Raw genomic sequence first — 22871 nt, forward strand, 5'->3', positions numbered from 1 at the left:
TCATGCTCTTAGTACTAATAGAAACAATGACCAAAACAATATGTAAATTAAAACAGGCAAGAAAACAGGGACCTAAAAACAGACATGAAAGTAGAGGGGGAGAGGGACTCCTGACTTTTGAAGCTGATGGCAGAAAACATGCGTGAATGTGGTAATACCAGTAAAGATCCGTGGGTAGGGAGACACGCATGTTAAAAGCGCTCACGCCATACTCGCCTGTCATACCTACTGCAAAGAAAACATGACGTCTTTTGAATTACCGACGGAGCACTGAAACTTTTCAGACACTCACCTCTAGTCACAGATCTGGGTTGAATCCATCATCGTTCTTTAGCTCACTTCGCCACCCCAGTTCAGACCCAGCTATATGCAAATCAGTCTTGACCCTGTGCCTCATGGGAATAATCCAGCCCAAACTGCCAAGCAGGTCTTTCCTGGACCACAAATAAACATCCTGGGACCAGTTTCAAGGTAAGACCCCCACCAGCCAGGCTAGCTTGAATCCAGAGGCAAAGTGAGCAAGGAATACACGTCTGGGCATGCCCTGCCAACTGAGGGAGAACAAAGCAAACACAAAGAGATGATGGACGGAGCGCTGAAACTTTTCACTCACCCCCAGTCACAGATCTGGGTTGAATCCATTATCATTCTTTAGCTCACTTCACCACCCCAGTTCAGAGCCAGCTATCTGCAAATCAGTCTTGACCCTATGCCTCCTGGGAACAGTCCAGCCCGAACTGCCAAGACAGGTCTTTCCTGGACCAGAAACAAGCATCCTGGGGCCAGTTTCGGGGAAACGTCCCTCATCAGCCAGGCTAGCTTGAATCCAATGGCAAAGTGGGCATGGCACCCACTTCTGGGCATACCCTGCCAACTTAGGGCGAACAAAGCAAACACAAGGAGATGATGGACGGAGCTCTGAAACTTTTCAGACCCTCACCCCCATTCACAGATCTGGGTTGAATCCATCATTGTTCTTTATCTCACTTCGCCACCCCAGTTCTGAGCCAGCTGTGTGCAATTCAGGCTTGACCCTGTGCCTCATGGGAACAGTCCAGCCCAAACTGCCAAGCCAGGTCTTCCATAGACCGGCAACAATCATCCTCGGACCGTTTTTGGGGTAAACTCTTCATCAGCCAGGCTAACTTGAATCCAGCGGCAAAGTGAGCAAGGGACCCACGTCTGGGAATACCAAGCCAACTTAGGGCGAACAAATCAAACACTAGAAGATGATAGACGAAGCACAGGAGCCCCCAAACACAAATATATACAGCAGAGAAAATAACTGTAAAAAAAGATGCCACTGGCGTGGATTCGCGCCTCGGAAGGGTGACTGCTAATGAGAGCATCCAAGTTTTTCTCTTACTGTATGCGTGTAGGTGCTGCCCACCCGCTACTGACGTAAGCTGAGCTACATCAGAAAAGACAGACTGTCAGCCGCGGCAAAGGGTGCCTGCTTAATCGGGGTTGTGCCAAACAAAGGAATTATGGGAGGTGTAATTTTAGCTATGGGGTGTGTCTCTGTCAAGAATCATGTATTGATCTAAAAACTAGTCTCAACTGAAATGTGGTTAAACAGTTAAAAACCGAAGGCAATTGTCAGCATAAATTCATGACTATTGTAGAACGTAAATCCTATTCGTGCTCAATGAGTGGGCATAAGAGGTTTTTAATATATGGATATATAAAAAAAAAAATTAACATGAAAAAATATTTCATTTCAACTAGAAAAGTTTTATTATTTCAACTAAAAAAGTGACAACTGCTCTGGATTTTTATATACATGCTGAAATGCAGTTCATGGAACAGAGCGGTCCATCAGTAATGCTCCTAAGTCGTGTTGTGGCACTCGTTATCACAATGTAAAACTAAAACCCACATGTTGTTGTCATAAGTACCCTGGAATGTCAGGTGGTCCTGTCTAGTGTTGTCCTCATATTGGACCCTCGCTCAAAACAGATGATGTCCTCTAATCAAGGTTGAGATAGACTAAACCAGGGAATCTCATAGTTGAGACCTGAGCTATCAATGCGTAATCTAAATCCTCAGCACTGCTCTTTTCTGAATAGATATAGTGACATGTTGGGAAATGGTCGGTTTATCTAGAACTGTCCATTTGAGTTTGCTGGCATCGCGCCCCATTTCTTGAAAATGTGTGGTAAATTTAGTAATCTGTTTTTTTGCAGCAAATTGTGCTTTTGTGTTCCAATATATGGGTTTTAACTTTTCTAGTTGTCATACCCACGTTCCTCAAACCACAGGGGCAAGTAATCAGGTAGATCAAGCATTCTGAATTGCGATTAGTGTGCTGTTTTTGCTCCCATGGTCGATCTGTGCCTATACCAATGTGCTTTGTATGTGAAGTTTGGGCACACACACTACATGTGGCACATTGAAAATGTCCTTTTACAGGCGGGAGATCCCAGAGAGTGTTTAGTTGTTTGGTAAGTTGTATCCGAGATCTTATGTTGTACCAGCTTATCTCTCAAATTAGCAGTTCGTTTAAACGCAAATATCCAGTGCTCGAGTCTGGGTACCACGCGGGTGGACGGCGTCCCCCCACTTATTTTAACGGGTGGACGCTGTCCCCCCTGCCAAAAGTGCCATGAAGTATTCAAGAAGTACGCAACACTCTTACTTTCAGGGTATGACAATAACAACCAAGTGTTCCATTTACAGTTTGCACTTGACTTGATGTCTGCCACCATATTGCGATGCGAAGTTGCTAGCCGCCAGGTTATATCAGGTGCCAAGTGCAGCGGAACTCCCTGTTATACCAGGGGACTACATTCGTGACGTCACTTCCTGTTGTGACGTCACTTCCTATGACACCACCTTACCTAGGCGTCTCCCCATTAATTTTTGTAGGACTTGTGCCCTGCAAACATCGGTTTGGGCAGCGAGCGTGATCCTTCGTTCCGAATTTTCCAGGTCTTGGTAATGGATTTCTGGACCAAACCTGACGTGCTGCTAAAGGTGCTGACGCATATCAATGTGTCAGTCTATTCTTCCTGAGGGTGAGCTTCAAGTAGAGCTTCACGGTTGTTATTCCTGGCTCTCTTTGTAGACTTCTTGATCAGGGTCCGCGGATATTGACGGTCCAGCAATTGACATTCTAAATTTGCTGCATGGCTTTTGAATTTGTCCAAATCTGTACAGTTCCGTCTAAGCCGTAAATATTGGCCAAACTGCAAATTATCCCTCAGGGATTTAGGGTGGTAACTTCAATAAGACAACAAAGAGTGTTTTGCCATAGGTTACTCGTAAAGCTCGGTGTGTAGTGTTCTTTGCATATTCTACAGTCCTTGATTAGCATGTGCACTGGGTGACCACTGGCTTCAGGTTAGTGGTGTCTGAGCAAGAGTTAGAGGCCTATTGTAAATCAGCAAAAAGCAGTGCTTAATTTGAGGCTGTGGTTTCTGGTGCTCAACACCGGCACTTATGACAGTCTTCCACGGTAAGGTTGTTTGTCTAATTTATTGACAAACACAGCAACAGTTGTTTATTAATTTAATATACATTAAAAATTACTAATACCTGCGTCCAAAGTCATTCTTATAGCTTTTAGGGCCTCGAATAGTTAGAATTATCACACATGTAGGAGTGTGATGGTTTGTAGTTATGGCAGCAGTAAAGGGTGGTGTAAGCGGAAGTGGCCTTCTGAAGAGTGCCCTGGCACTTTCATTTTTTTACTAATTAAGCACGAGCAAAAAATACTTTCAATGGAACACTAATGATTGTTGTTGCTACAAAGGGAACTCTGTAACTCTTTGGCTCATGCAGATTTAAGACTATACAGCATGTAAGTATTCTCCTTAGCAAATCCCTGTAAAAATGTACATCTTCGCAAAATGTAGAAAATTGTATAGGTCTGGAAAGTTTTGTGGTGATTCGTCAAATGGGTAGAAAGTTATTAGGTCGCTAATATCCAAGAAATTCCTATCTTTTTAGAATACTAACTATAACTATAGAGTGGCAATCAGATTTTTATGTGATTTCTTTCTTTTTATCTAAGGTATTTGTTTTGTATCTTGTTTCTTGGTTTACATAATCATGAACATAAAAGTGTCTTTTAGTTGTTCATGTAGTAATTCTTCAGATCTCCCAAAGAAGCCTTTCTAAACCCTTCCCTCATGTATCCCTCCTAGACTCATCCAATACCTAATTTCTCTCCCTAATCCACTTCTAGAGACTCTTCCCTCTTCCATCTCTCCTTTATTCATCCCAACTCTCCTCCTGCTACTGGGATCTCCTACTAAACAGTTCCTAGACCCCTCCCTCTTCTATCACTCCACTATTTTTTTCAACTCCACTAACAGACTCGCATGTCCACCGCTCTAATTAATTTCATATTTCCCTATACTAATTCACCACTATTACTTTTTGGGTTCCGTAATAGCGTGCTACTCACCAAAAAGTGCTTCTACGCCTGTTCAGGGGTAGTAAGCGCTATATAAATGCAATAGTAATTATAATTATCTGTTCCTGTTCACAAGCACTTCCAACTTTTGTCAGTTATTGTTTATTTAAGTCCTATTGGAGTAGGACATAGGAGCTGTTATATAATACGAGGTCCAAGGTGCTCAAGCTTCTGAAATGTATCACTGATGAATATTTACAGAAGGTCTCTTCTTCTCATCTTGTCTTCAGCTCCGTCTACCTTGCTGTCATCACCACAAACAGAAGAATTCTTTGACCTGATCGCCAGTTCCCAAAGCCGGCGCCTGGACGACCAGCGAGCGAGTGTTGGGAACCTACCTGGGCTTCGGATAACGCAGAACAACCTGGGTCACTTAATGGTTGAGGGAGACCCCCAAGAGCCCGGGGACGAGTTCTTCAACATGCTCATGAAGTGTCAGGTATGAAGGCAGTTCTACGGCTTAGGACCGACACGGTAGTACGCAGGGTAGCCAGAACCTTAATCCCTCCCATGCTCAAGACTAGCTGAGCTCGTCATGAGCCACGGCGCTCCGGTGCTCATGACGAGCTGAGCTCGTCATGGCCCGTGGAACGCTCAGGTGCGGGGAGAATTCCCCTCCTGTGCTGAACGTTCCACGCGAGCCAATGCACCTGTGACGAGCTCAGCTCGTCATGAGCACAGGAGCAGCGTGCCTCATGACGAGCTGATCTCGTCATGAGCATGCGGGCGCTGTGCGCGCCCCCCTCCCTCCAGCACCGCAGGTGAATAATCCCCGCAGCGAAGGGGTTAATAAGATGGGCTGACGTAGAGAGACTCACCTCAAAAGAGATTTTATGGGGGAGAATGGAGATGGAGCTGAGGGCACCTGAATAGTGGTGAGGCAAGCACAGTTCAGCCATCTTGGCTATAGAGTTATGAAAAATGTTCTTTTATGCTAGCTAAATTTTGCAAAATGTTCTGGTTTTGCATATAAGAAACTTTACAAAATTTCTCTTTAAGAATGCCTTTGCATGGACTAAGTTTATGCACATTGTGAGGTGGTTTTTGTTGTATTGCATCATCATTTTTAATCTAACCATCTAAAAATGGGAAACATATATCGATTTGTCATTTGCAAGTTTATCTCTTAAAAAAGTTTTCTCTGCATGATGGCCTGAGTATGAAGATTTTTGTACCTGTAAGTTTATCTGTTGTGACATAAAGTGATGTAAAAGTCAAGTTTTTCATGGAAATGTGGGGAAAAGCGTTAAACTTCACAGCTTCGTTTCCTGTTTTCGGTAGAAGTTTGTGAAGGTTGAGGGAGTCAAAAATATGAGATGTGGCCATGAGACGTGGGCAGGACAGGGCAGGGCGTAGAGAGAAAGCCGGCACACGCACAGGTGGCATTGATATGTAAGTGAAAGGGGTAGATAGCTGGTCTGTGGAAGTGATGGGCCATCTGCACTGTGGTACGACCGAGGGGTATGTAAAGCGTGCATGGGGTTGCTGATTTCTGATTTAAGCCATGTGAATGCGCAGGGTATGTGAACTATAACTTTAAATATTGTAGTGGTAAAAAAACTGGGCTGGGTAAATTAACCTTGAAAGGTGGGTCATGTAAAAGGGGTGGTGTCATCTCAACTAATATCCTATCCACTGGCATTCAGTGAGATGTGGGTCGCCAAATACATGAAGTCCTGGATTATGTCAGACATGATTCCTGTAAAATGTTGTCATTACTGCCCCACTTCACCATACTTTTTCCATGCACAATGCTAACCTGAATGAAGAAAAAGTACACAATTCAGGTAAAATCAAACCTTTATTTACAAAGTTAGTAAGTGGGGATGTTTAGAGTTGCCGATATCACTTATGACTGCAGAAATGGTTCTGAAAATACCAGGACATTTATAATCCCGTGTTGGCCAAAAAGGGTCGTTTTGGCATATTTGCGATCACTGGTCACCTTGGGATGAGCCCCCCAAGTGCATAGAGATCTCCTGTTACTTACCAGTAATCTTCATTACTCCGAGTCCAGCTTTTCTTGTTACAGGCTTAACTTTGTGAGGGCATTTTACACACCCGAGACAAGCACTACCCTAGCCCCATACACGAAAAGCATTTATAAACCCTGCCCCTTGCCTTCCAGGACACTTCCTTTTAGACCCACAATGCATCCTGTTCGTCTCAAACAAGATGACCATGAGGCAAAGCGGAGGGAAAGCAGGGTTAAGGAACAACAATGAGGAAGGCTAGACGCTGAGTAATGAAGCGTACTTAGAAGGAATCGGTGCATTACAATCTGTCCTTCCTACCTCAACAAAGGCTTAACTTGCATAGATGCATCAAGCAATCACACCAACACACTCATGCATGAAACAAACCACACAAAACTGCATGATTCCAAAGGTTAATTTGGTAAATATGAAGCCCATGGAGGTCAGAACCCAGAACCCATCTGCAGAAGACTTGTAGCAAGGGCCATTCAGCATAACTTATAATCATGCACATAATGTGTCAGGTAAGGCCCAGGAAGCGACACAACAAATGTCAGCTAACCCGACAATTTATTGCAAGAGGCTCATTGAAAAAAGGCAACCATACCAAGGTAAACACATCCTCTAAAAAACCACAGCGCGAAACACTAAAGTGGCATAAGCCATAAAAGTGGGCAAATTATCCTGTGGCTCCGGATACCCACCAAGTGTTTACTGCACTACTCCAAAGAACTAAAATATCAAGCAGAACATCTGAACGACAGAAGGAGTTTGTATGCTCAATATGCACAGTGATGGCCCTCTGCAGATCAAAACAGTGCAAAAGAGATTCCTCTGGAGAGAGAGGAAGTGGATAAAAGGGAGGCAAAATCAGGGTGCCGGTCTACCCAATGTGGATAACATGGAGTGGAGCACCAGAAGGCAAACTGAGACCAATGCTTGGCATGTGGCTTCAAGGCTGAACGGTGCTGGTCCTATTTAACAGTAATAGGCTCATCCTAGAAAAGCATACAGGCTGAAGCCCAACCTGTTCAATGTCCAAACCTGCAAGCTAAGGCATCTCACACACTACAGAAGCTGAGAGCAAGCGAGACTGTACGGAAGTACAGCCAAAAGCCAGAGACAATTCAGTGCCAATTGCTACAGCACCAGAGATCGAGGTTGGCGAGGCACACAGGAGCCACCACAAGAGGACCTTCATCATTACGACTGCCAAAAGTGAAATCGGAGGGAACGCATAAAGGAAGCTCCTGGACCAATGTGCAAAAAAGAGTATCCACTCCCCAAGACTAAGGATATGGAGCTGCAGCAGAAATTAAAGGCATCGCCCCAGGATGTAAACTGGCCCACCAGTGAAATCATATCTGTTTCCTGAGTGGAGGAGGTAATGCAGAGACAACTGAAAATGCCAACTAAGGTGGTCATCAAGGGCTTTCTCCACCAGAACAGATAAGCAGCTGAAAAAGACAAGAGATGAGCCTTTGCCCAGAAAAATACATCCTGCACTACCACATCCAAGCCATGTGTGCTGTGGCAGGGAATGTAGGCCTGCAACACGTGGTTGCCCATTTGGGCCAGGACATGATTTAGCAGTTGTGGGCACAATAGACGACAGCCTTGAGAATAACACAGGGCTCTCTCTAGTCAGACCGGGGAGACCAGGGACTTTGAGCTGAAAAGTAGGACAATGTCATTCTCCACCCAAGGTGTTGTCTTTTGTGGTCATAACCAAGGGAGCAGGAGGCTCCAAGGACCACGCCACCAATGGAGGTTCCTTACTTACATCTTCCATGACAGAGAAGCACTCAAGGCATCTGCAGTCAACAGCGAGTGTTGTAAGCTTTTGAAGCTGAGAACCAGTGGGACATAAAGAAATTTACCAGGAGCTTAAGCTGGAAGTGAACCAAGAGAACGACAATGGTCCTAGCACCGTGTACCTTTGGAGACACAACCGCTCCCTGATTGTAGAGGCACACTGCGAAAGACCAAAAAGATCAAACTGAAGTCTGCTTTTTTGCAGGCAGTATAACTTCCATAAGAACATCTGATGCCCAGCTAATGGTTTTGCAGGAAATGGAACTTCTCTACATTGATGAAGAATCCGTGGTCTTGCAGGCTCTGTCACAAGTGCTTGGAGCCTTCCACAGACTTCAGGAAAAAAAGAGGCAGTAATCAAGGAATCCTGTAAATATGAACACAAACAAACCCTTGTTTATACAAGATGGCAGATAGAGGAGACGGGTTTAGTAAACGCATGGAAGACACAGAAGCCGGCTTGAAAGAAAGCACCTGCAATTGGTATTGAAGCTGCCCCAAGAAAAGAAACACTGACTGGAGTGGATCCGGATATGCTGGTAAGTGTCCTGGAGATCTGTGGACACCAAGGAATTCCCAGAGTTGAGTCACACACAGAGTACCCTGCAGCCACCATCTTGAATGGATGAAGGCAGAGGTATTTGTTCAGTCTTTGAGATCCAGAGTAGGATGTTACATCCTTTGCCCCTTCCCTCTCGGGCAACGGCTTGACACCGTAAAGACTGATGTAGGTGGGAGTGACCCTGAACAGACAGGGACAATAACTGAATTCCAGTATCTGAAGTACCCACTGATCTGATACCAAAAGGGCCACTGTTACTGATATTGTTGCAGATCATGGCCAAAGAAGCAATTTTGGAGAAGTCAATCCCCTGAGCAGACCTTGCAAAGCAGAACAAGTGCCTTCTAGTTTTCAACCAACTTTTTCAGCGTTGTCTCAAATTGAGACCCAAACAACAAGGATTCCAGCAAAGAAAGATGCTCCATTAGGTAGCAACGAGCACCGTCCGGCTCCAAATATGGCACCTGCTGGAAATGAGAGCCGCAGAAACAGCAACTGCCTCTGAAAGTTTGTCGTAGGTGGTGTCATCATGGATACACGCCTACTCCTCCACCAAATCCACATCGTGCATAGTATATTCACCATTCCGCATATTCTTGGAGAGTAATTGAAAATACTTCTGCAAGGAGTGGACAGGACAGGTAGCAGAGGGTCCCTCATGGAAGGCAACCCCAGAGAAAGAACTCTTCAAGGTGAGATGAAGCCTTCTGTCAGTGGGGATGGGTCGGCAAGAGCAGCATCTTAGGAAGCAAGGGCAGGATGTAATGGACCACTAGCATCAGTGTGTCTTCCAGGGTGACTGACAGTGTCACTGCTCTGCGCCAAGAGAAATGCTGCTACTTTAAAATTTAATAGATTTACCTTGAATTGGTGGCAATCTTAACATATAGTTTTAACTTTTAAGATCTTCTTTGAGCCTTACCCCATGGTGAATACGCATCACAACGAAATTCACGACAGGTAACAACTGGTTTTTACCATATAGAGGTAGTGTTATCCCTCTCTACCATAGAGCGCGGCCATAGCAGTCGGAGATTGGCGCGCTAGTTGTCAGACGTCCTCTTCTTTAAATGCCAGCTGGCGCACAGGTGTGTGCTGCCCCAAGAGAAATGCTGCTACTTTAAAATTGAATCGATTTTACCTTGAATTCTTGGCAATCTTACATATAATTTAAACTTTTAAAATCTTCTTTGGCCCTTACCGCATTGTGAATACGCATCACAATGATATTCACGGCAGGTTTTTAACAATAGAAAGGTATTGTTATCCCTCTCTACTATAGAGTGCGGCCATAGCAGTCGAAGGTTGGCGCGCTAATTGTCAGATGCCCTCTTCTTTAAATGGCAGATGGGCAGCGGGCACGCACCTGGCACCCTGCTGGTGCATCAAAGGTAAGCCTGTATCCCCCCCCCCCGTCCGTGCCTGAACAGGACCAGGGGCCAGGAACCCTGCACATATTTTCCAAAAACCAATACATTATACCGCCGAACAGTTGCGATTATTAAGACCGCCCCCTGAATCGCAATGCGACCTTTCAGGGCGAGTAGATAATTGGGTTGAGGGAATCTAGTTATGCACTCATTGTAAATATGAAATAAAATTGCAAGATAAATGAAGCACATTGAACCAATCGCCACAACCAGAAGGCAAAACGTGGAAATCAGGCTTAATCGTCGTTCCCTCCCTAAACACAAAATAGAAATACGGCGCCTGCTTGAAGGGGAACACGTAGACGTTTTGTTGATTACAAAAAGCTGGCTTAACAATAGCTCTACTCCGGACATTCTAATGGCCCTTCCGTCCAGGTTCCAAATTTACAGACATGATCGTATAGGAAAGGCAAGGGGTGGCGTAGCCATCCTAATAAAGGATGAATATAAATGAATCTCCAACCCCCTCCAATTTTAGACTGTGAAAAGCCTTCAATTTGCCATCGCATTTGCCCCATCATACACCTTTTCAGGACTTTTAGTATACAGACCCCCAGGGCCCAGTGCAAATTTCATGGATAGTCTGATAGATAGTCAAGCATTGAGAACATCACATATCACTATCCTAGGAGACTTAAATATTCATTTAGATGAACTGAATCTCTCGCATGGCAAAAGACTGTTGCAGGAACGCGAGTGGATGTAATAACCCGATTTGCAACCGCCACCAGTCACGTTAAAGAACATTTTCTTGACCCTCTAATCTCCAATGACCCTAAGATTTTAGTACTTGCACCAGTACCTGTGCCATGGTCAGACCATCATTTCATTCCTTTAATCCAAACTACTACCATCAATCAGATCAAGACTGGTCGACACTCAACCTGGAAGCTTGGTTGAACATTTTGGAAACCTCTACTCCAAATCTAAAGGGAACTTTAGATAAGGCTTCGACTAACTGGGAAAGCTGGCTCACTCATTCACTAGACATGGGGATCCCCAGAACTACACCTAAGCTAAAAATGAACATCAAAAAAGTACCCTGATTCAACGCACACATTGTTGCCTTAAAAAAGGCTTGTTAGAGGTTGGAGAGGACATGACGGGAAGGTTATGATCCATGTCTAAAAGCCAGTTACAAGGCAGCCATTAGGCTTTACCACAATAACATTAAAGAAGAAGAGGCGAAATTCTTTGAAGGAAAGATAAATCAGGCGCAAAATTCCCCTAAGGAACTATTTAAAGTGGTGAAATCCCTGACAATTTTAAACCAGGATAACCCAATTCCTCTAAAACAAGATGTAACGGGTTAGTTATCTTTTTCCACAAAAAGGTTATAGGCATATATGAATCTCTTCATGGAGGGACTGGGACAGCAATAAGCCACGAGATAGACCCGTGCGGGCTCCTACCCTTCCTGCTCTTACCAGCTTCCCACCCATTAATGAAGATACAGTGCGAGCTTTGATAAGATCAAATACAGATCTCCTTTAGATCCAGCACCCCCGCACGTTTTACATAAAGCCATGGAGGCCATGCTCCCTTCGATAGTAGAAATTCTTAATTATTCATTAGTGGCAGGTATAATCCCAAAAATACAGAAACACGCAATATCAGACCACTATTGAAAAAAACACATCTAGATCCATCAGTATCTATGAATTATCAGCCTGTTTCACTCTTAGCATGCGCTGAAGCCGCCCTGCTGGCAGTTACAGAAGAACTAAAAAGCACTCTTGATCAAGGCAGCGCAGCCGCAACACTGCTCTTAGATCTGAGCGCGGCATTTGATACCGTGGATCATAGCATTCTGCTAAAGAGACTCAGGGAGATTGGGATCTAGGACAAAGCCTTAGAGTCGCTGCTATCCGTTCTTGAGAATGGATCCTTCCAAGTCATGGAAGCCAGCTACTTCTCGGACAAGATGCCTTTGATATGTGGGGTGCCTCAGGGCTCCTCGCTCAGCCCAACATTATTCAATATTTATATGCGACCGCTGGCTGATATTGTCCTGGAGTTTGGCATATCAATGGTCTCGTACGCAAATGATACGCAGCTGGTAGTTTCCTTTGATACTGGAACAAACTTGGACCTTAAACAACTAACGCCATGTTTGGAAAAGGTGGCAGAGTGGATGATGAGCAGTTGCCTAAAGTTGAATGGGGACAAGACAGAGCTGATGATTGTGGGAAGCAAATCGGTCCCCAGGCCTCTGCCCAGCTTGTCAAGCTGTATGGGGAACCCGCCAGTTCCAAATCCCTCCATCAAGAAACTCGTAATTTGGATGGGCAAGGAACTTGCAATGGAAGCACAAGTTAAAAAGCTATCCAACTCATGCTTTTGTTTACTCAGAATGCTCCGAAAGGTACTAGAGATAATTCCAAAACACCTAAGAAAAACAGACATTCATGCGCTGGTGACCTCCCGTCTTGATTATGGTAACTCTCTCTACTTAGGTGCCCCAAAACACGTTATTAAATGACTCCAAGTTGTGCAGAATGCTGAAGCTAGGCTCCTGTGTAAGGTGCCAATCCCGAACCAGTTGGTGAGCAGTTGAAATTGCTCCACTGGTTACCGATTGAAGCCACAGAGCGCTGAAACTTTTCAGACACTCGCACCCAGACACAGATCTGGGTTGACTCCAACATCGTGCTTTAGCTCACTTCGCCATCTCAGTTCAGACACAGCTATATGCAAATTAGTCTGACCCTGTGCCTAATGGAAACCGTGCAGAACGAACTGCCAAGCCATGTCTTCCCAGTCCCGGAAACAAGCATCCTGGGACCGGTTTTGGGCTAACACCGCTCATCAGCCAGGCTAACTTAAATCCAGTGGCAAAGTGAGCAAGGGATCCATGTTAGGGCAAACAAAGCAAACACAAGGAGATGATGGATGGAGCACTGAAACTTTTCTGACACTCATCCCCAGGATTAAATTTAAGGCACTTTGCTTGACCCATAAAGCAATAAATAAGAGGTCCCTTGAAAATCAGAGACATAATAGATGTTTAACCCCTTCCAGGCTCATGACGAGCTGGGCTCGTCATGAGGTAGCCTCCTCGCACGCTCATGACGAGCCCAGCTCGTCATGTAAAGTGCGGTTTTAAAAATCTCAGCGTGCGAGCGGAATTCCGCCCGCACGCGGTTAAGATCATACAAAGAATATCTTCTCAGAACTACAAGAATCAAAAGAGCAAGATGGGGAGGCAGATCTTTCTCACATCTGGTGCCTAAAACACATTTCCGCGTGAATTAAGATTTTTGGAAGCTGAATCTATTTTCAGGAAAAAGTTGAAGACATGGTTATTTCAGCAGTATTTTTAAACATAATTACGCACTTTCTTTCAGTGGCTCACTCCTTTAGCGCTGGGAAGCCCTGGGGCAGCAAAGCACTCTAACCTTTTAACAATAACAAAACAGAAGCAAGGGCAGGATGCAATGGACCATGAGCATCAGGGGGTCTCCCTGGGTGACTGACAGAAGCAAGGCCAGGATGCAATGGACCACTTGCATCAGTGGGTCTTCCTGGGTGGCTGACACCACTTTTCCATCCATAAGTGGGCTGTACAATCAGTGCTTTAGCTTGACCTACTGCCACTGGGGTGGAACCTAAGTTTGCCGCCGGGTGCAGGTAAGCTTTTGACCAACTGACTACTTTTTCCGAGGATGGGGGTAATTGGGAGTGTGGCAGCCGATGGACGACTTGTTTGAGGAGGGCGGTGGTAGTCGACAGACACAACTTGCTCACCTCCGCTGCCCCCAAAAAGAGTGCCGCTCGGGGTGGACTGTCCCACCCCCAGCTACGCCATTGTGTACAATGTCCTGTCACTCTTTGTCCACAACATCACACCTTGTGGGTGGACACTCCACAAGTCTAACTCCTGGAAGGAAAGCATACAGTGAACCCATCCTGTATGTGAACATGTCATCCGGACAAGACTTCCTCGTGGATTGGGGTCTGTCAGCAACAACCCCATCCACAGTGGCATAAAGCTCCTTTGGAGGTAAGGAAATAGTAGGCAAAGACATTTGGAGGTGACCACCATAATTACAAACTGCTGTGAGCGGCGTATAAGGAAATCATCTCAACAAGCATTGGCAACGCCAATGTGCCTTGCCACTGCACCAACTGACTGTGCCAATGTTTTCTTCCTGTGCGCACCTGCAGTGGTTTCTCCCACCAAACCCCATAGGAGCTCTTGCAATTCAAGGCACTTGATTCTGGTGCCCCGGTGCAAGGGTGCTTGCAACACTATTTTTCTTCTCAAACTTGGCAAACTTTTAATGCAATCTTTCCCGGTAGGAATAGACCTTAGCCTACATCTTTCTACAACCCCCAATATTCAGACGTTATGGTCCTCTCTCACCCTGGACAGGAAGGCCGATTGTGTGTCCTAGATTAGGTATTATAACTCATTTTACTTTACTTTCTGTTTTGCATACTGAATTTTGCAAGTTCTTCCATTTACTACCCTTATCACACTGTGACTATTAAGTCTATTATTCCAAAACAACATTAACTTATGTCTTTGTCTTTTACAGTCTGCGCGAATCGACGACCAGCGGTGCGCGCCCCCAGACGCGGTCCCACGCGGGCCCACCATGCCCGACGAAGACTTCTTCAGCCTCATCCAGCGAGTTCAAGCCAAGCGCATGGACGAGCAGCGGGTCGACCTTCAGGGCAATCAAGACGAGGTGGAAGAGGAGGAAGGAAATGACGAGGTACAGGAGGAGGACCAATCAGAGAAGCAGAGGCGGCCGAGCTGCAGCTAAGACATGGGTCTGAGGGAGGCCTTCAAGCCTCAGCGCCAACCAACCAACATGCCACCCGCTAATGGACCAAGACTGCTGGCAGATACTTTAAAACAAGGAACATGTGGAAAACACAGTGCGAAATATGATTTAAAAAAAAGACAATCTTGCCATCCAGGCACAGACTTGTGTTGCAAGCTATAGACAGCCAAATGAACAGGTAATATAGTTGGCTGATTCAAGTTTTAGGGATGAAAACTAAACTGCCAGGCTCTTTTTATAGTCTGTTTTTATAGAGGCAAGATGTTTAATTTCCAGGTACTGCTGCAATGGCAACTGGGGCAAACCCAGAGCTGCACAATCAGCCTGAAGTGCAGGGTGCAAGACAGAACACCTGACAAATAATGCATAGCTCAGTTAATATACTGCCAGAGACATAAAGGTAATATTCAATTCTTGGAAGGATCGTCCCTATCCTCAGGAGAGGTCCTGGAAGCTGCAAAAGGTGCTGGGCTGTAGGTCAGTATATTTTGCAGCGACACAGCAGTCATACAATAGCATTTGTCGCAAAGCGATTGGCCCACAAACCATCCATGCGGTGAATCCAGGCTCATGCCAAGGTAAAATCAAAGGTGAGCAACATGGTGTGTGCTGCAGAAGGTTCGACCAATTGTAAAGAGAGCGAAACATGCTGACCAGCACCTGGGTCTGTTTGATGCATCTGCAGTGTAAGTTTCAACATTAAAGATACCTGGGCGGAGGGCGAGAATGTTAAAATGCATCAACCCCTTTGGGTCCACCAACTTTATGCAGGGACCACGTCAATTCAGTTATTCTACAAGCAGATGGATGGATGCTGTCATTCCCGCTGTTTCACCAAGATAAGAACCATACCGAAATGGACAGTTATTTTCAGATGTTATGGCAGCTCCTTCGTCTGCCATCGTAGGTACATGTTTTAAAACATTCATGCAGTGGGCAGCCCTTGACGTTGATTGACTGAGTTTTGAGAGGATTGTTACAACTAGGTAGTAGACCGTTATTGATCCCTAGATGTTTGCGGACGACTCCTTATCTGAAACAATGCTGCCCTCTAGTGGAATGTTAGCGTCCTCGCCAGTATTTAAAACCTCTTTGCTCTGTTTGTACCACGTATAATATGATGATTCTTTTTAATAGCCAATTAAATGAAGTCTCTTTCCTAACGGGTCACTTTTGAGAAATAAATATTGCACATGAACGATTGTCTAAGGGGAGAGCGCCCTGAAACCCAAACAACCCCTGCATCGTCGCAGAGAGTGGGTGTTTCAGAGGGTGGATGAACAAGCATACTGCAGTTTCAGGGCAGCTAATGGTTGAACGAAAGGGTCGGATTGGTAAGGTGGGCACTTGGGCAATGCCCGAGGGGCCGGTATCTTAAGTTCCAGCTGTGGGCTGCTTTTTTGACTGCCTGGGGGGGGAGGGGGGGGGTGATTTGGGCTGTGTCTCAGATGTTGCCAGCCGCCCAGTGGGTCTGAGTGGCCTTTCTGGAGGCAGATGGGGTCCATTACCTCCCTTTTATCAACGGGCAGAGGTGTCACTCCCCTTTATCTCGCTGGGCCGGCCCATCAATATATGCATATTGAGCGGGGGGCAGGGGACCTGAGCAGAAGTGGCCTTACTTGTTTTCAGCTGTTTATAAAACTTCGCCAAAGCAGTGTTTTGAGGAAAGGCAATATGCAAATGTGGGCCACTTTTTTTTGCGTGCCCGGGCAGTTTGCTAATCTCAGTCCAATGCTGATCAACAAGTTGGTCAAATAGCGCCAAGAGGCTGCCACAGCGTGGGATACCGTTAGACATATGTAGCCTCAGTACATGAACAATTGACTAACACCGCATCTTCGATTGTAACAGCAACTGTGGGGTGAGACAACCCCTCTGCATTCACAGCTCAAGTTTTCATACAGAAGAGACAATGTCAGTAGCTGTTCCTTTTCATGTTTCTGGGCCATCCAATCACTGCAGGGCAGTGGACAGCTGCTGCTCACTGCAGTCCCTCTAAAACAATGGTTTTCAAGCTTCAAACATTTTCATGCCAAGTCTTACTCTCATACAATATTTTAGTAACTCCCTTTAACGTATTCCCTCCCTCCCACACCCCGCTCACAATTATTACGTAAAAGGTTGTAGTGGAGACCGAGAGCAACATTATTGAACATGTTTTGGGGTATTCAGGTTGCATTTACTGGGTTCAGTGATATGACAATGCCTTCCATGTTTAGAAACTAGGGGCTTGCTTTAGGGTTTGGCAGACAGGGTATTCTTTCATGAAGTCAACAGACTACCTTCCCCATCAAACTCTTCGTCTGCCGCCTTATTTAAAGAGGGGCGGACTATAAGATCTCTCTTGATGACACCCCTGTTGGCTCCGTTGACAGGAATGCTTCCTCTGACAGGTCAATGTCGATGTGGGAAATTTATAAAGCGCTTTGTTACCAAACGGTATCCTGGCTCTAACCAATGATCAGACGGGAGGCAGGGATCTCACCAAAAGTCTGATATGCTGAATAAACAGGTTTTCAACTCATGTCTGAAATTGAGAAGGGAGGTGGCAGATCGGATGAGTAATAGAAGTTTGTTCCAGATTGTTGTAGTTCCTAGATTAACATTTTGCCACCTTTGAATTTTGGTTCTAGCATGGTTCTAGAATTGGACGATGTAAGCGGTCTATTAGGCGAGTACCATCTGAATTTCTGGCCTAGATATTGCGGTCCTTGTTTATGCAAGGCTTTGTACGGAAAGCACAAAGCCTTGAATTGTATCCTCTCCTTCACTGGCAGCCAGTGCAACTGCTTGATGGTTTTCCTGACTGAGACATGTTTAGGAGTACGAGTGAGGATTCGAGCTGCTGTGTTTTGCAATACCTGAACAGAGTAAGAGGCGACTCGAGAAGGGCTTTACACTGCCTACCTTTTTAAGGGTTGGATGGTGTAATGTCTTGTTCTTTCTGTCCATTAATGCCAGACAAAACCTGTGAGAAACACAAAAAGAGAATAATGACCCCCACACCCTGGGAGAAAACTCCCTATTCCCACTTTGGGAGTTTCTTTTTGAAAAACAAAAAAAGTTAAACGTTTGGTGCGTGGCCGACAAAACAGAAGACTGCTGTTCACCACATATTTTTACCTTTTTCCTTTTAAGGTACAGCGATGACCGCTTGGCCGGCGGTCACCGTTAAATCTGAAGGACCATATTCCATCAGGATGGTGGAGGTAATATCCTCCACTACCTTGACGGACAGAGTACCATCCATTAAACTCTAAATCAGCCCCAAAGACTCCTTCCAACATTTGTTGATTGAATTCAAGATGCACCAGCTTTTTAATTTACATTAGTTTATCTCACTTGTAATGCATAGCAATGCCAGAGAGCACATCTTCGAGGTGCTGGAACGAAACAATGACAAAACCAAAAGTTAAAAAATAACCAACAGTTATAGTCGCGAAACTGCAAACAAATCAGTGAAAGCTGGCATAGCTAGTTATAATTTAAATAAACAGGCATGGAAAAGGGGCTAGCCGTTAATGCCTGAAATGCGTTGCAAGTTACGGTATCAAATGCTACATGAGTCTCACTTTAAAGGAAGACAAATTGGAGATCATCTTGGAGTTTTTTGGGACGTTCATTCCTCAGCTCAGCTACTGTCAAGTGAAGTAAGTCGCCCAAAATTCTTTTAATCACCATTGAGGCATTCACAAATTTGAGTCCTGGGCTGAGCAGAGGAGTTTCAATGTTTGACTGAAGAACAAGTCTCCTGAAGGAATCCTTTTTCCAAATGCTCCTCTCAGTCACTCATTGGAACCCAAAAGCCTTAATGTACGACAGGAAACATCAGCCAGTCGCGTGAGGTGTGGTGGTGATGGGACCCTCTCCAGTGTTGGCAAAACATCTGAAGGGGACAGTCTCAAGGGCACCTGCAGAACTTCGGTATGTCAGAGCTCAGCATCCGTGAAAGGAAGTGCACGCGGGTGTTCGAAGTGGTATATGATGTGGATACATCTACACTACTTATTGCCACTCACCAGAACCCTACCATTTCAACGATACTCCAGTGCTAAGATTATCCTTACAAGCAACAAGGCTGTGAAAGACCATCTTATCAGGAAAACTACACTGTGAATATCTTGCACTATGAGACTCTTACAATGACGTTACACAGGTCTTTCACTTTACGCAGTTAAATGACTTTACACACAAACACACTCTCTGTGCTCTGCAATGCTTACTGGTGAACTTAGACACATAACGGAAGGCGTGGTGGAAATCAGTGAATGGCCTAGTAACCGGCACAGTATTCAATGAGCGGAGGTTTATAGTTAAACTGTTGAAGAACCTCGTCTTCTCCCTAAAGGTACATATATCTCAGTAGTGATCTAAAATCAGGGATGTGTCCAAAGTTGACCGGTACAGCCTCCAAGTGTGCCATATTTTCAGTATAACCCCAGGCTAGCGAATGGTTACAGTTATCGATAAATTTACTTAGCATGGGTATCCTCAAACTCTGGCATGGCTCCAGACCTCAGGGCACTCCAGGTTATTCTCCCAGAAAATGTAATTTATAAATATCTCACAGGGATTCCTCAGCTCTTGGTTCTAACACTGAGAGAAGAAATTCACATAAACAGAGTAAAAAAAAAATGTAAGCTTCAAATTTGACTCGGTCCAGTCATCCGCTGCTTAGACACAGCAAGTTCTAAGCTCTACATTTCTACTACTGACCCTTTCAAAATGTCTCCTTCTCTCACACAGGTTGGCCCTATGACAGCCATTAGTGTCTTCGTTAAATGTATATTAGTCGGTGGTGACTGGCTTTGGGGCTGCCAGATTATCTCATGTCTTTTACTGCTCTAGAATGTCGCCGAAAGAGTGGTCGCCGGAATAGGAAACACAATCATATTTCCCTCAAAGTAAAATCTTTGCATTAGTTTCCCATTCCCCCAGACATGTGTCTTTAATTCAAGTGAATCACCCAGAAAAGAACATCTTTGGTGTCCCCTATCTTTTATGAAAGGGTAACTTGTAGCTTTATAGTCCGGCCAAAGTTTTTGCTCAGAGGGTAGTTTTCTGTTGCACATCTAAAAAGTAAAGTAAAGTCCACATTTGTAAAGCGCACAATCACCCGTAAGGGTCTCTAGGCGCTGGGGGGCCGTCGGGAAGATTAAGCGAGCTATTGCCCAGAGTCACATGGTGCTGGGCTAACCTGCCGCCGGAGCCGGGGATCGAACCGTGGTCCCCAGATTCCAGCGTCAGTCGCCCTGGCCGCGGCGCCACACCTCTCCACATCTGACGTTCTTCTCACCAGAGACAAGGGAGTCGCAGAGCTCTATTCTCCAAGACGTGGATTTCCTCGCCTTTCCACCGAAGGCCTCAATATGCTCAAATTTAGGAAGTACCATAAGATGTTATTCTTAAAGTATGGTTCTAGTCAGATTATAGTCAATAAGTGCTGAAACCCTTGGTTTGTGGAGCATTTCACCTACAAAATTCAATGATATAAAATGTATTGTTACTTAATGTTGCCTGTTCAAGCAGAGCTTAATAAAAAGAAATAACATTTATTGGTGATTCCTGAAGGATGACACCCTAGACAGTTGCCTAGGACACCTTTTGGGTTGGTGCGGCCCACTGTGTGCCAACATTGCGTATGTGCTGCAAGCAGGACATGGCAACAATACAAACTGGAACCTGGACTTTCACCTCTCCAAACAGTGCTCAAATTCTGTCCACTTGAATGTATTAGTAGCTTATTTATTTTCAATGTGCATTTGTTGGGTCATTGATGGGATAAAACCAACCCAAAAGGTACTTTTTTTCTGTAAACGTAGCCAGGTGTAATTATAAAGTATACAGCCCTCTTTTTGGGGGGGGGCGGAGGGTGGAGAGGCATAATTTGTGCTGAATAAAGATAATATTTTGTGCTCAAAGCTTCGATCTATGTGTCTTGCATTATTCATTCCTGTCCTTGAATTTCCTGGTTAAGCAAAAGAAACAACTCACCTAATGGTTTAGTGATGTGGTCTTCTTTAAGGCTAAAAATGGGGTTGAAAGAATTCCACTGTAACCAATATTTTTAAGTCAGTTTTTGCATTTTGTATTTTTGGTTTCACAGATGTTTATAAAAGTGAGAGGTCATCACAGAAACTTTCAACATTATCAACAGTTACTCATGGGGTGAAAAAAACATACATTTTCATGTTAGATATTGCAGGAATGAAGGGTGGGGGGGACTAGAAGAAAACAGAAGAAGAAATATCTGGAATTGACAGAGTAGTACTGTCAAGCTCCACACCTAACAATTGTAATTTTTAGACTGTGAGCAAAAATATAGGCATTTACAAAGAAATCTACGGTTATTCAATTCCACTGTCAAAGTTAGTTAAATGTGAGGGTAAAGAAGCCGGTCGTACAACCGCCAGGTGTGCATTTAATCTAAAACTGGTCTTTCCTGATGTAATTGATGAAATGTTCCAAAGAGGCTTGCGTTGTTACTTCAATAATCTATCCAAAATTGAATCAGCTAATGGACCCATGCTAGGCCCTTACTAATTCAAGAATGCAAACCATGTTAATATTGGTGTACCCCCTGAATATCTGGGGTCACGGAGACCCAGAGCGAGTGAGAGGTGCATGTTTTTTTTTTCTTTAAATATAGTGGGAAGTTTACTTTTAAACATTTGTACTTTGGGCGCGCCTGGCCATAACAGATTACATCAGAAGCTAGATCATCACAAAAAGAAAATCAGTAATAAATTCTTCAAAGAGCGAAACACTGAAAATCTGAAATTAAAGTCTTATGGCTGTAAATTCAGTATCAATCACATACAGACTGACAGCCATTGTAATGTCTCAAACCCTCACGAAATGCTGGTCAGAAATCATGATATGTAAAAATAAGTGAACTGTCAGGTTCTTCATCTCCAGTGAGTGCAATGTGAGAATTGGGAGACCCCTGTAGCTGCGTTTACATTGTCTCGGTAAGCATTGATCAATAATCCCAGTATTCTCATACCTAATACAGATTATCCCAAAATGTGTACACTCTCACCAGTCTGGCTTCATGCCAGGAAGGTGTACAGCACTAAAGCTGCTTGGACTACATGGAGTTCTGGGGCGGATAGACACACTAAGAGAAGATGCCGTGGTCGTGTCACTGGATTCCAAAATGGAGTTTGATACCGTGGAATGGCATTATTTATTTGTAATACGGGAGAAGATGGGATTCAGACCTATCTTTATGGCTTGGTTGAAACTCCTATACAGCGACCCATTAGCACAGGTGGTAGTGAATAATAAAGTCTCAACATTCCCAATGGGGAGAGGGACGAGACAGGTTTGCCCCATCTCTTTTGACCTTTGCCTTAGTACTCGAACCCCTGGCAACCTGGATTCGTGGCGATCCATTGATAAGAGGCCTGCGCTGGGCGGGGGAGAGGGAGGGCCATATTTCTCTTTATGCTGATGACATACTTTTATATCTAGCATCTCCCAAATCTCCATTAAACAGACTCTTAAACGTAGTCACTAATTTTGGGAAATGCTCGGGTTACACGATTAACTGGGCAAATTCAGTTATCTATATATTGAGTAGCACACTCCCCTCGTTACCCAGGGGATGCGAGGCAACAGTGACCACAGTTACAATACCTAGGCATATATATTACCACTGACCCGGCCTTATTCTATGATAGAAACTTCTATCCCCACTACAACGTTTGGGGGGTGATGTGCCGTACTGGAGCTCCCTTCCACTCTCTTTGTTGGGACGCGCATCACTATTTAAGATGGTGGTACTCCCAAGATTTTTATTCACACTGCAAAGCGCACCAAGCCCGGTCTCTGCCTCTTATTTCGAAGGCATAGCGAGTGAGCAGAGAACAC

The 22871-nt window shown here is 44.7% G+C and overlaps 1 protein-coding gene across 3 annotated transcripts in view; it reads left to right on the forward strand.

The window, feature by feature from the left end:
- The window catches only part of LOC144754271 (G-protein-signaling modulator 1-like), a 764693-nt gene extending 743775 nt beyond the window's left edge, over window positions 1-20918 (forward strand). For all 3 annotated transcript variants that reach the window (XM_078641901.1, XM_078641898.1, XM_078641900.1), the window contains exons 13-14: window positions 4651-4859; window positions 14745-20918. In XM_078641901.1, the coding sequence (XP_078498027.1) occupies window positions 4651-4859; window positions 14745-14975 (440 nt within the window). In that variant the 3' untranslated portion in view covers window positions 14976-20918. The remainder of the gene's footprint in view (window positions 1-4650; window positions 4860-14744) is intronic.
- The last annotated feature ends 1953 nt before the right edge of the window (window positions 20919-22871 follow it).

The sequence above is a fragment of the Lissotriton helveticus genome, chromosome 5_1 (genome assembly GCF_964261635.1).
Source record: "Lissotriton helveticus chromosome 5_1, aLisHel1.1, whole genome shotgun sequence".
NCBI classification, from domain to species: Eukaryota; Metazoa; Chordata; class Amphibia; order Caudata; family Salamandridae; genus Lissotriton; species Lissotriton helveticus.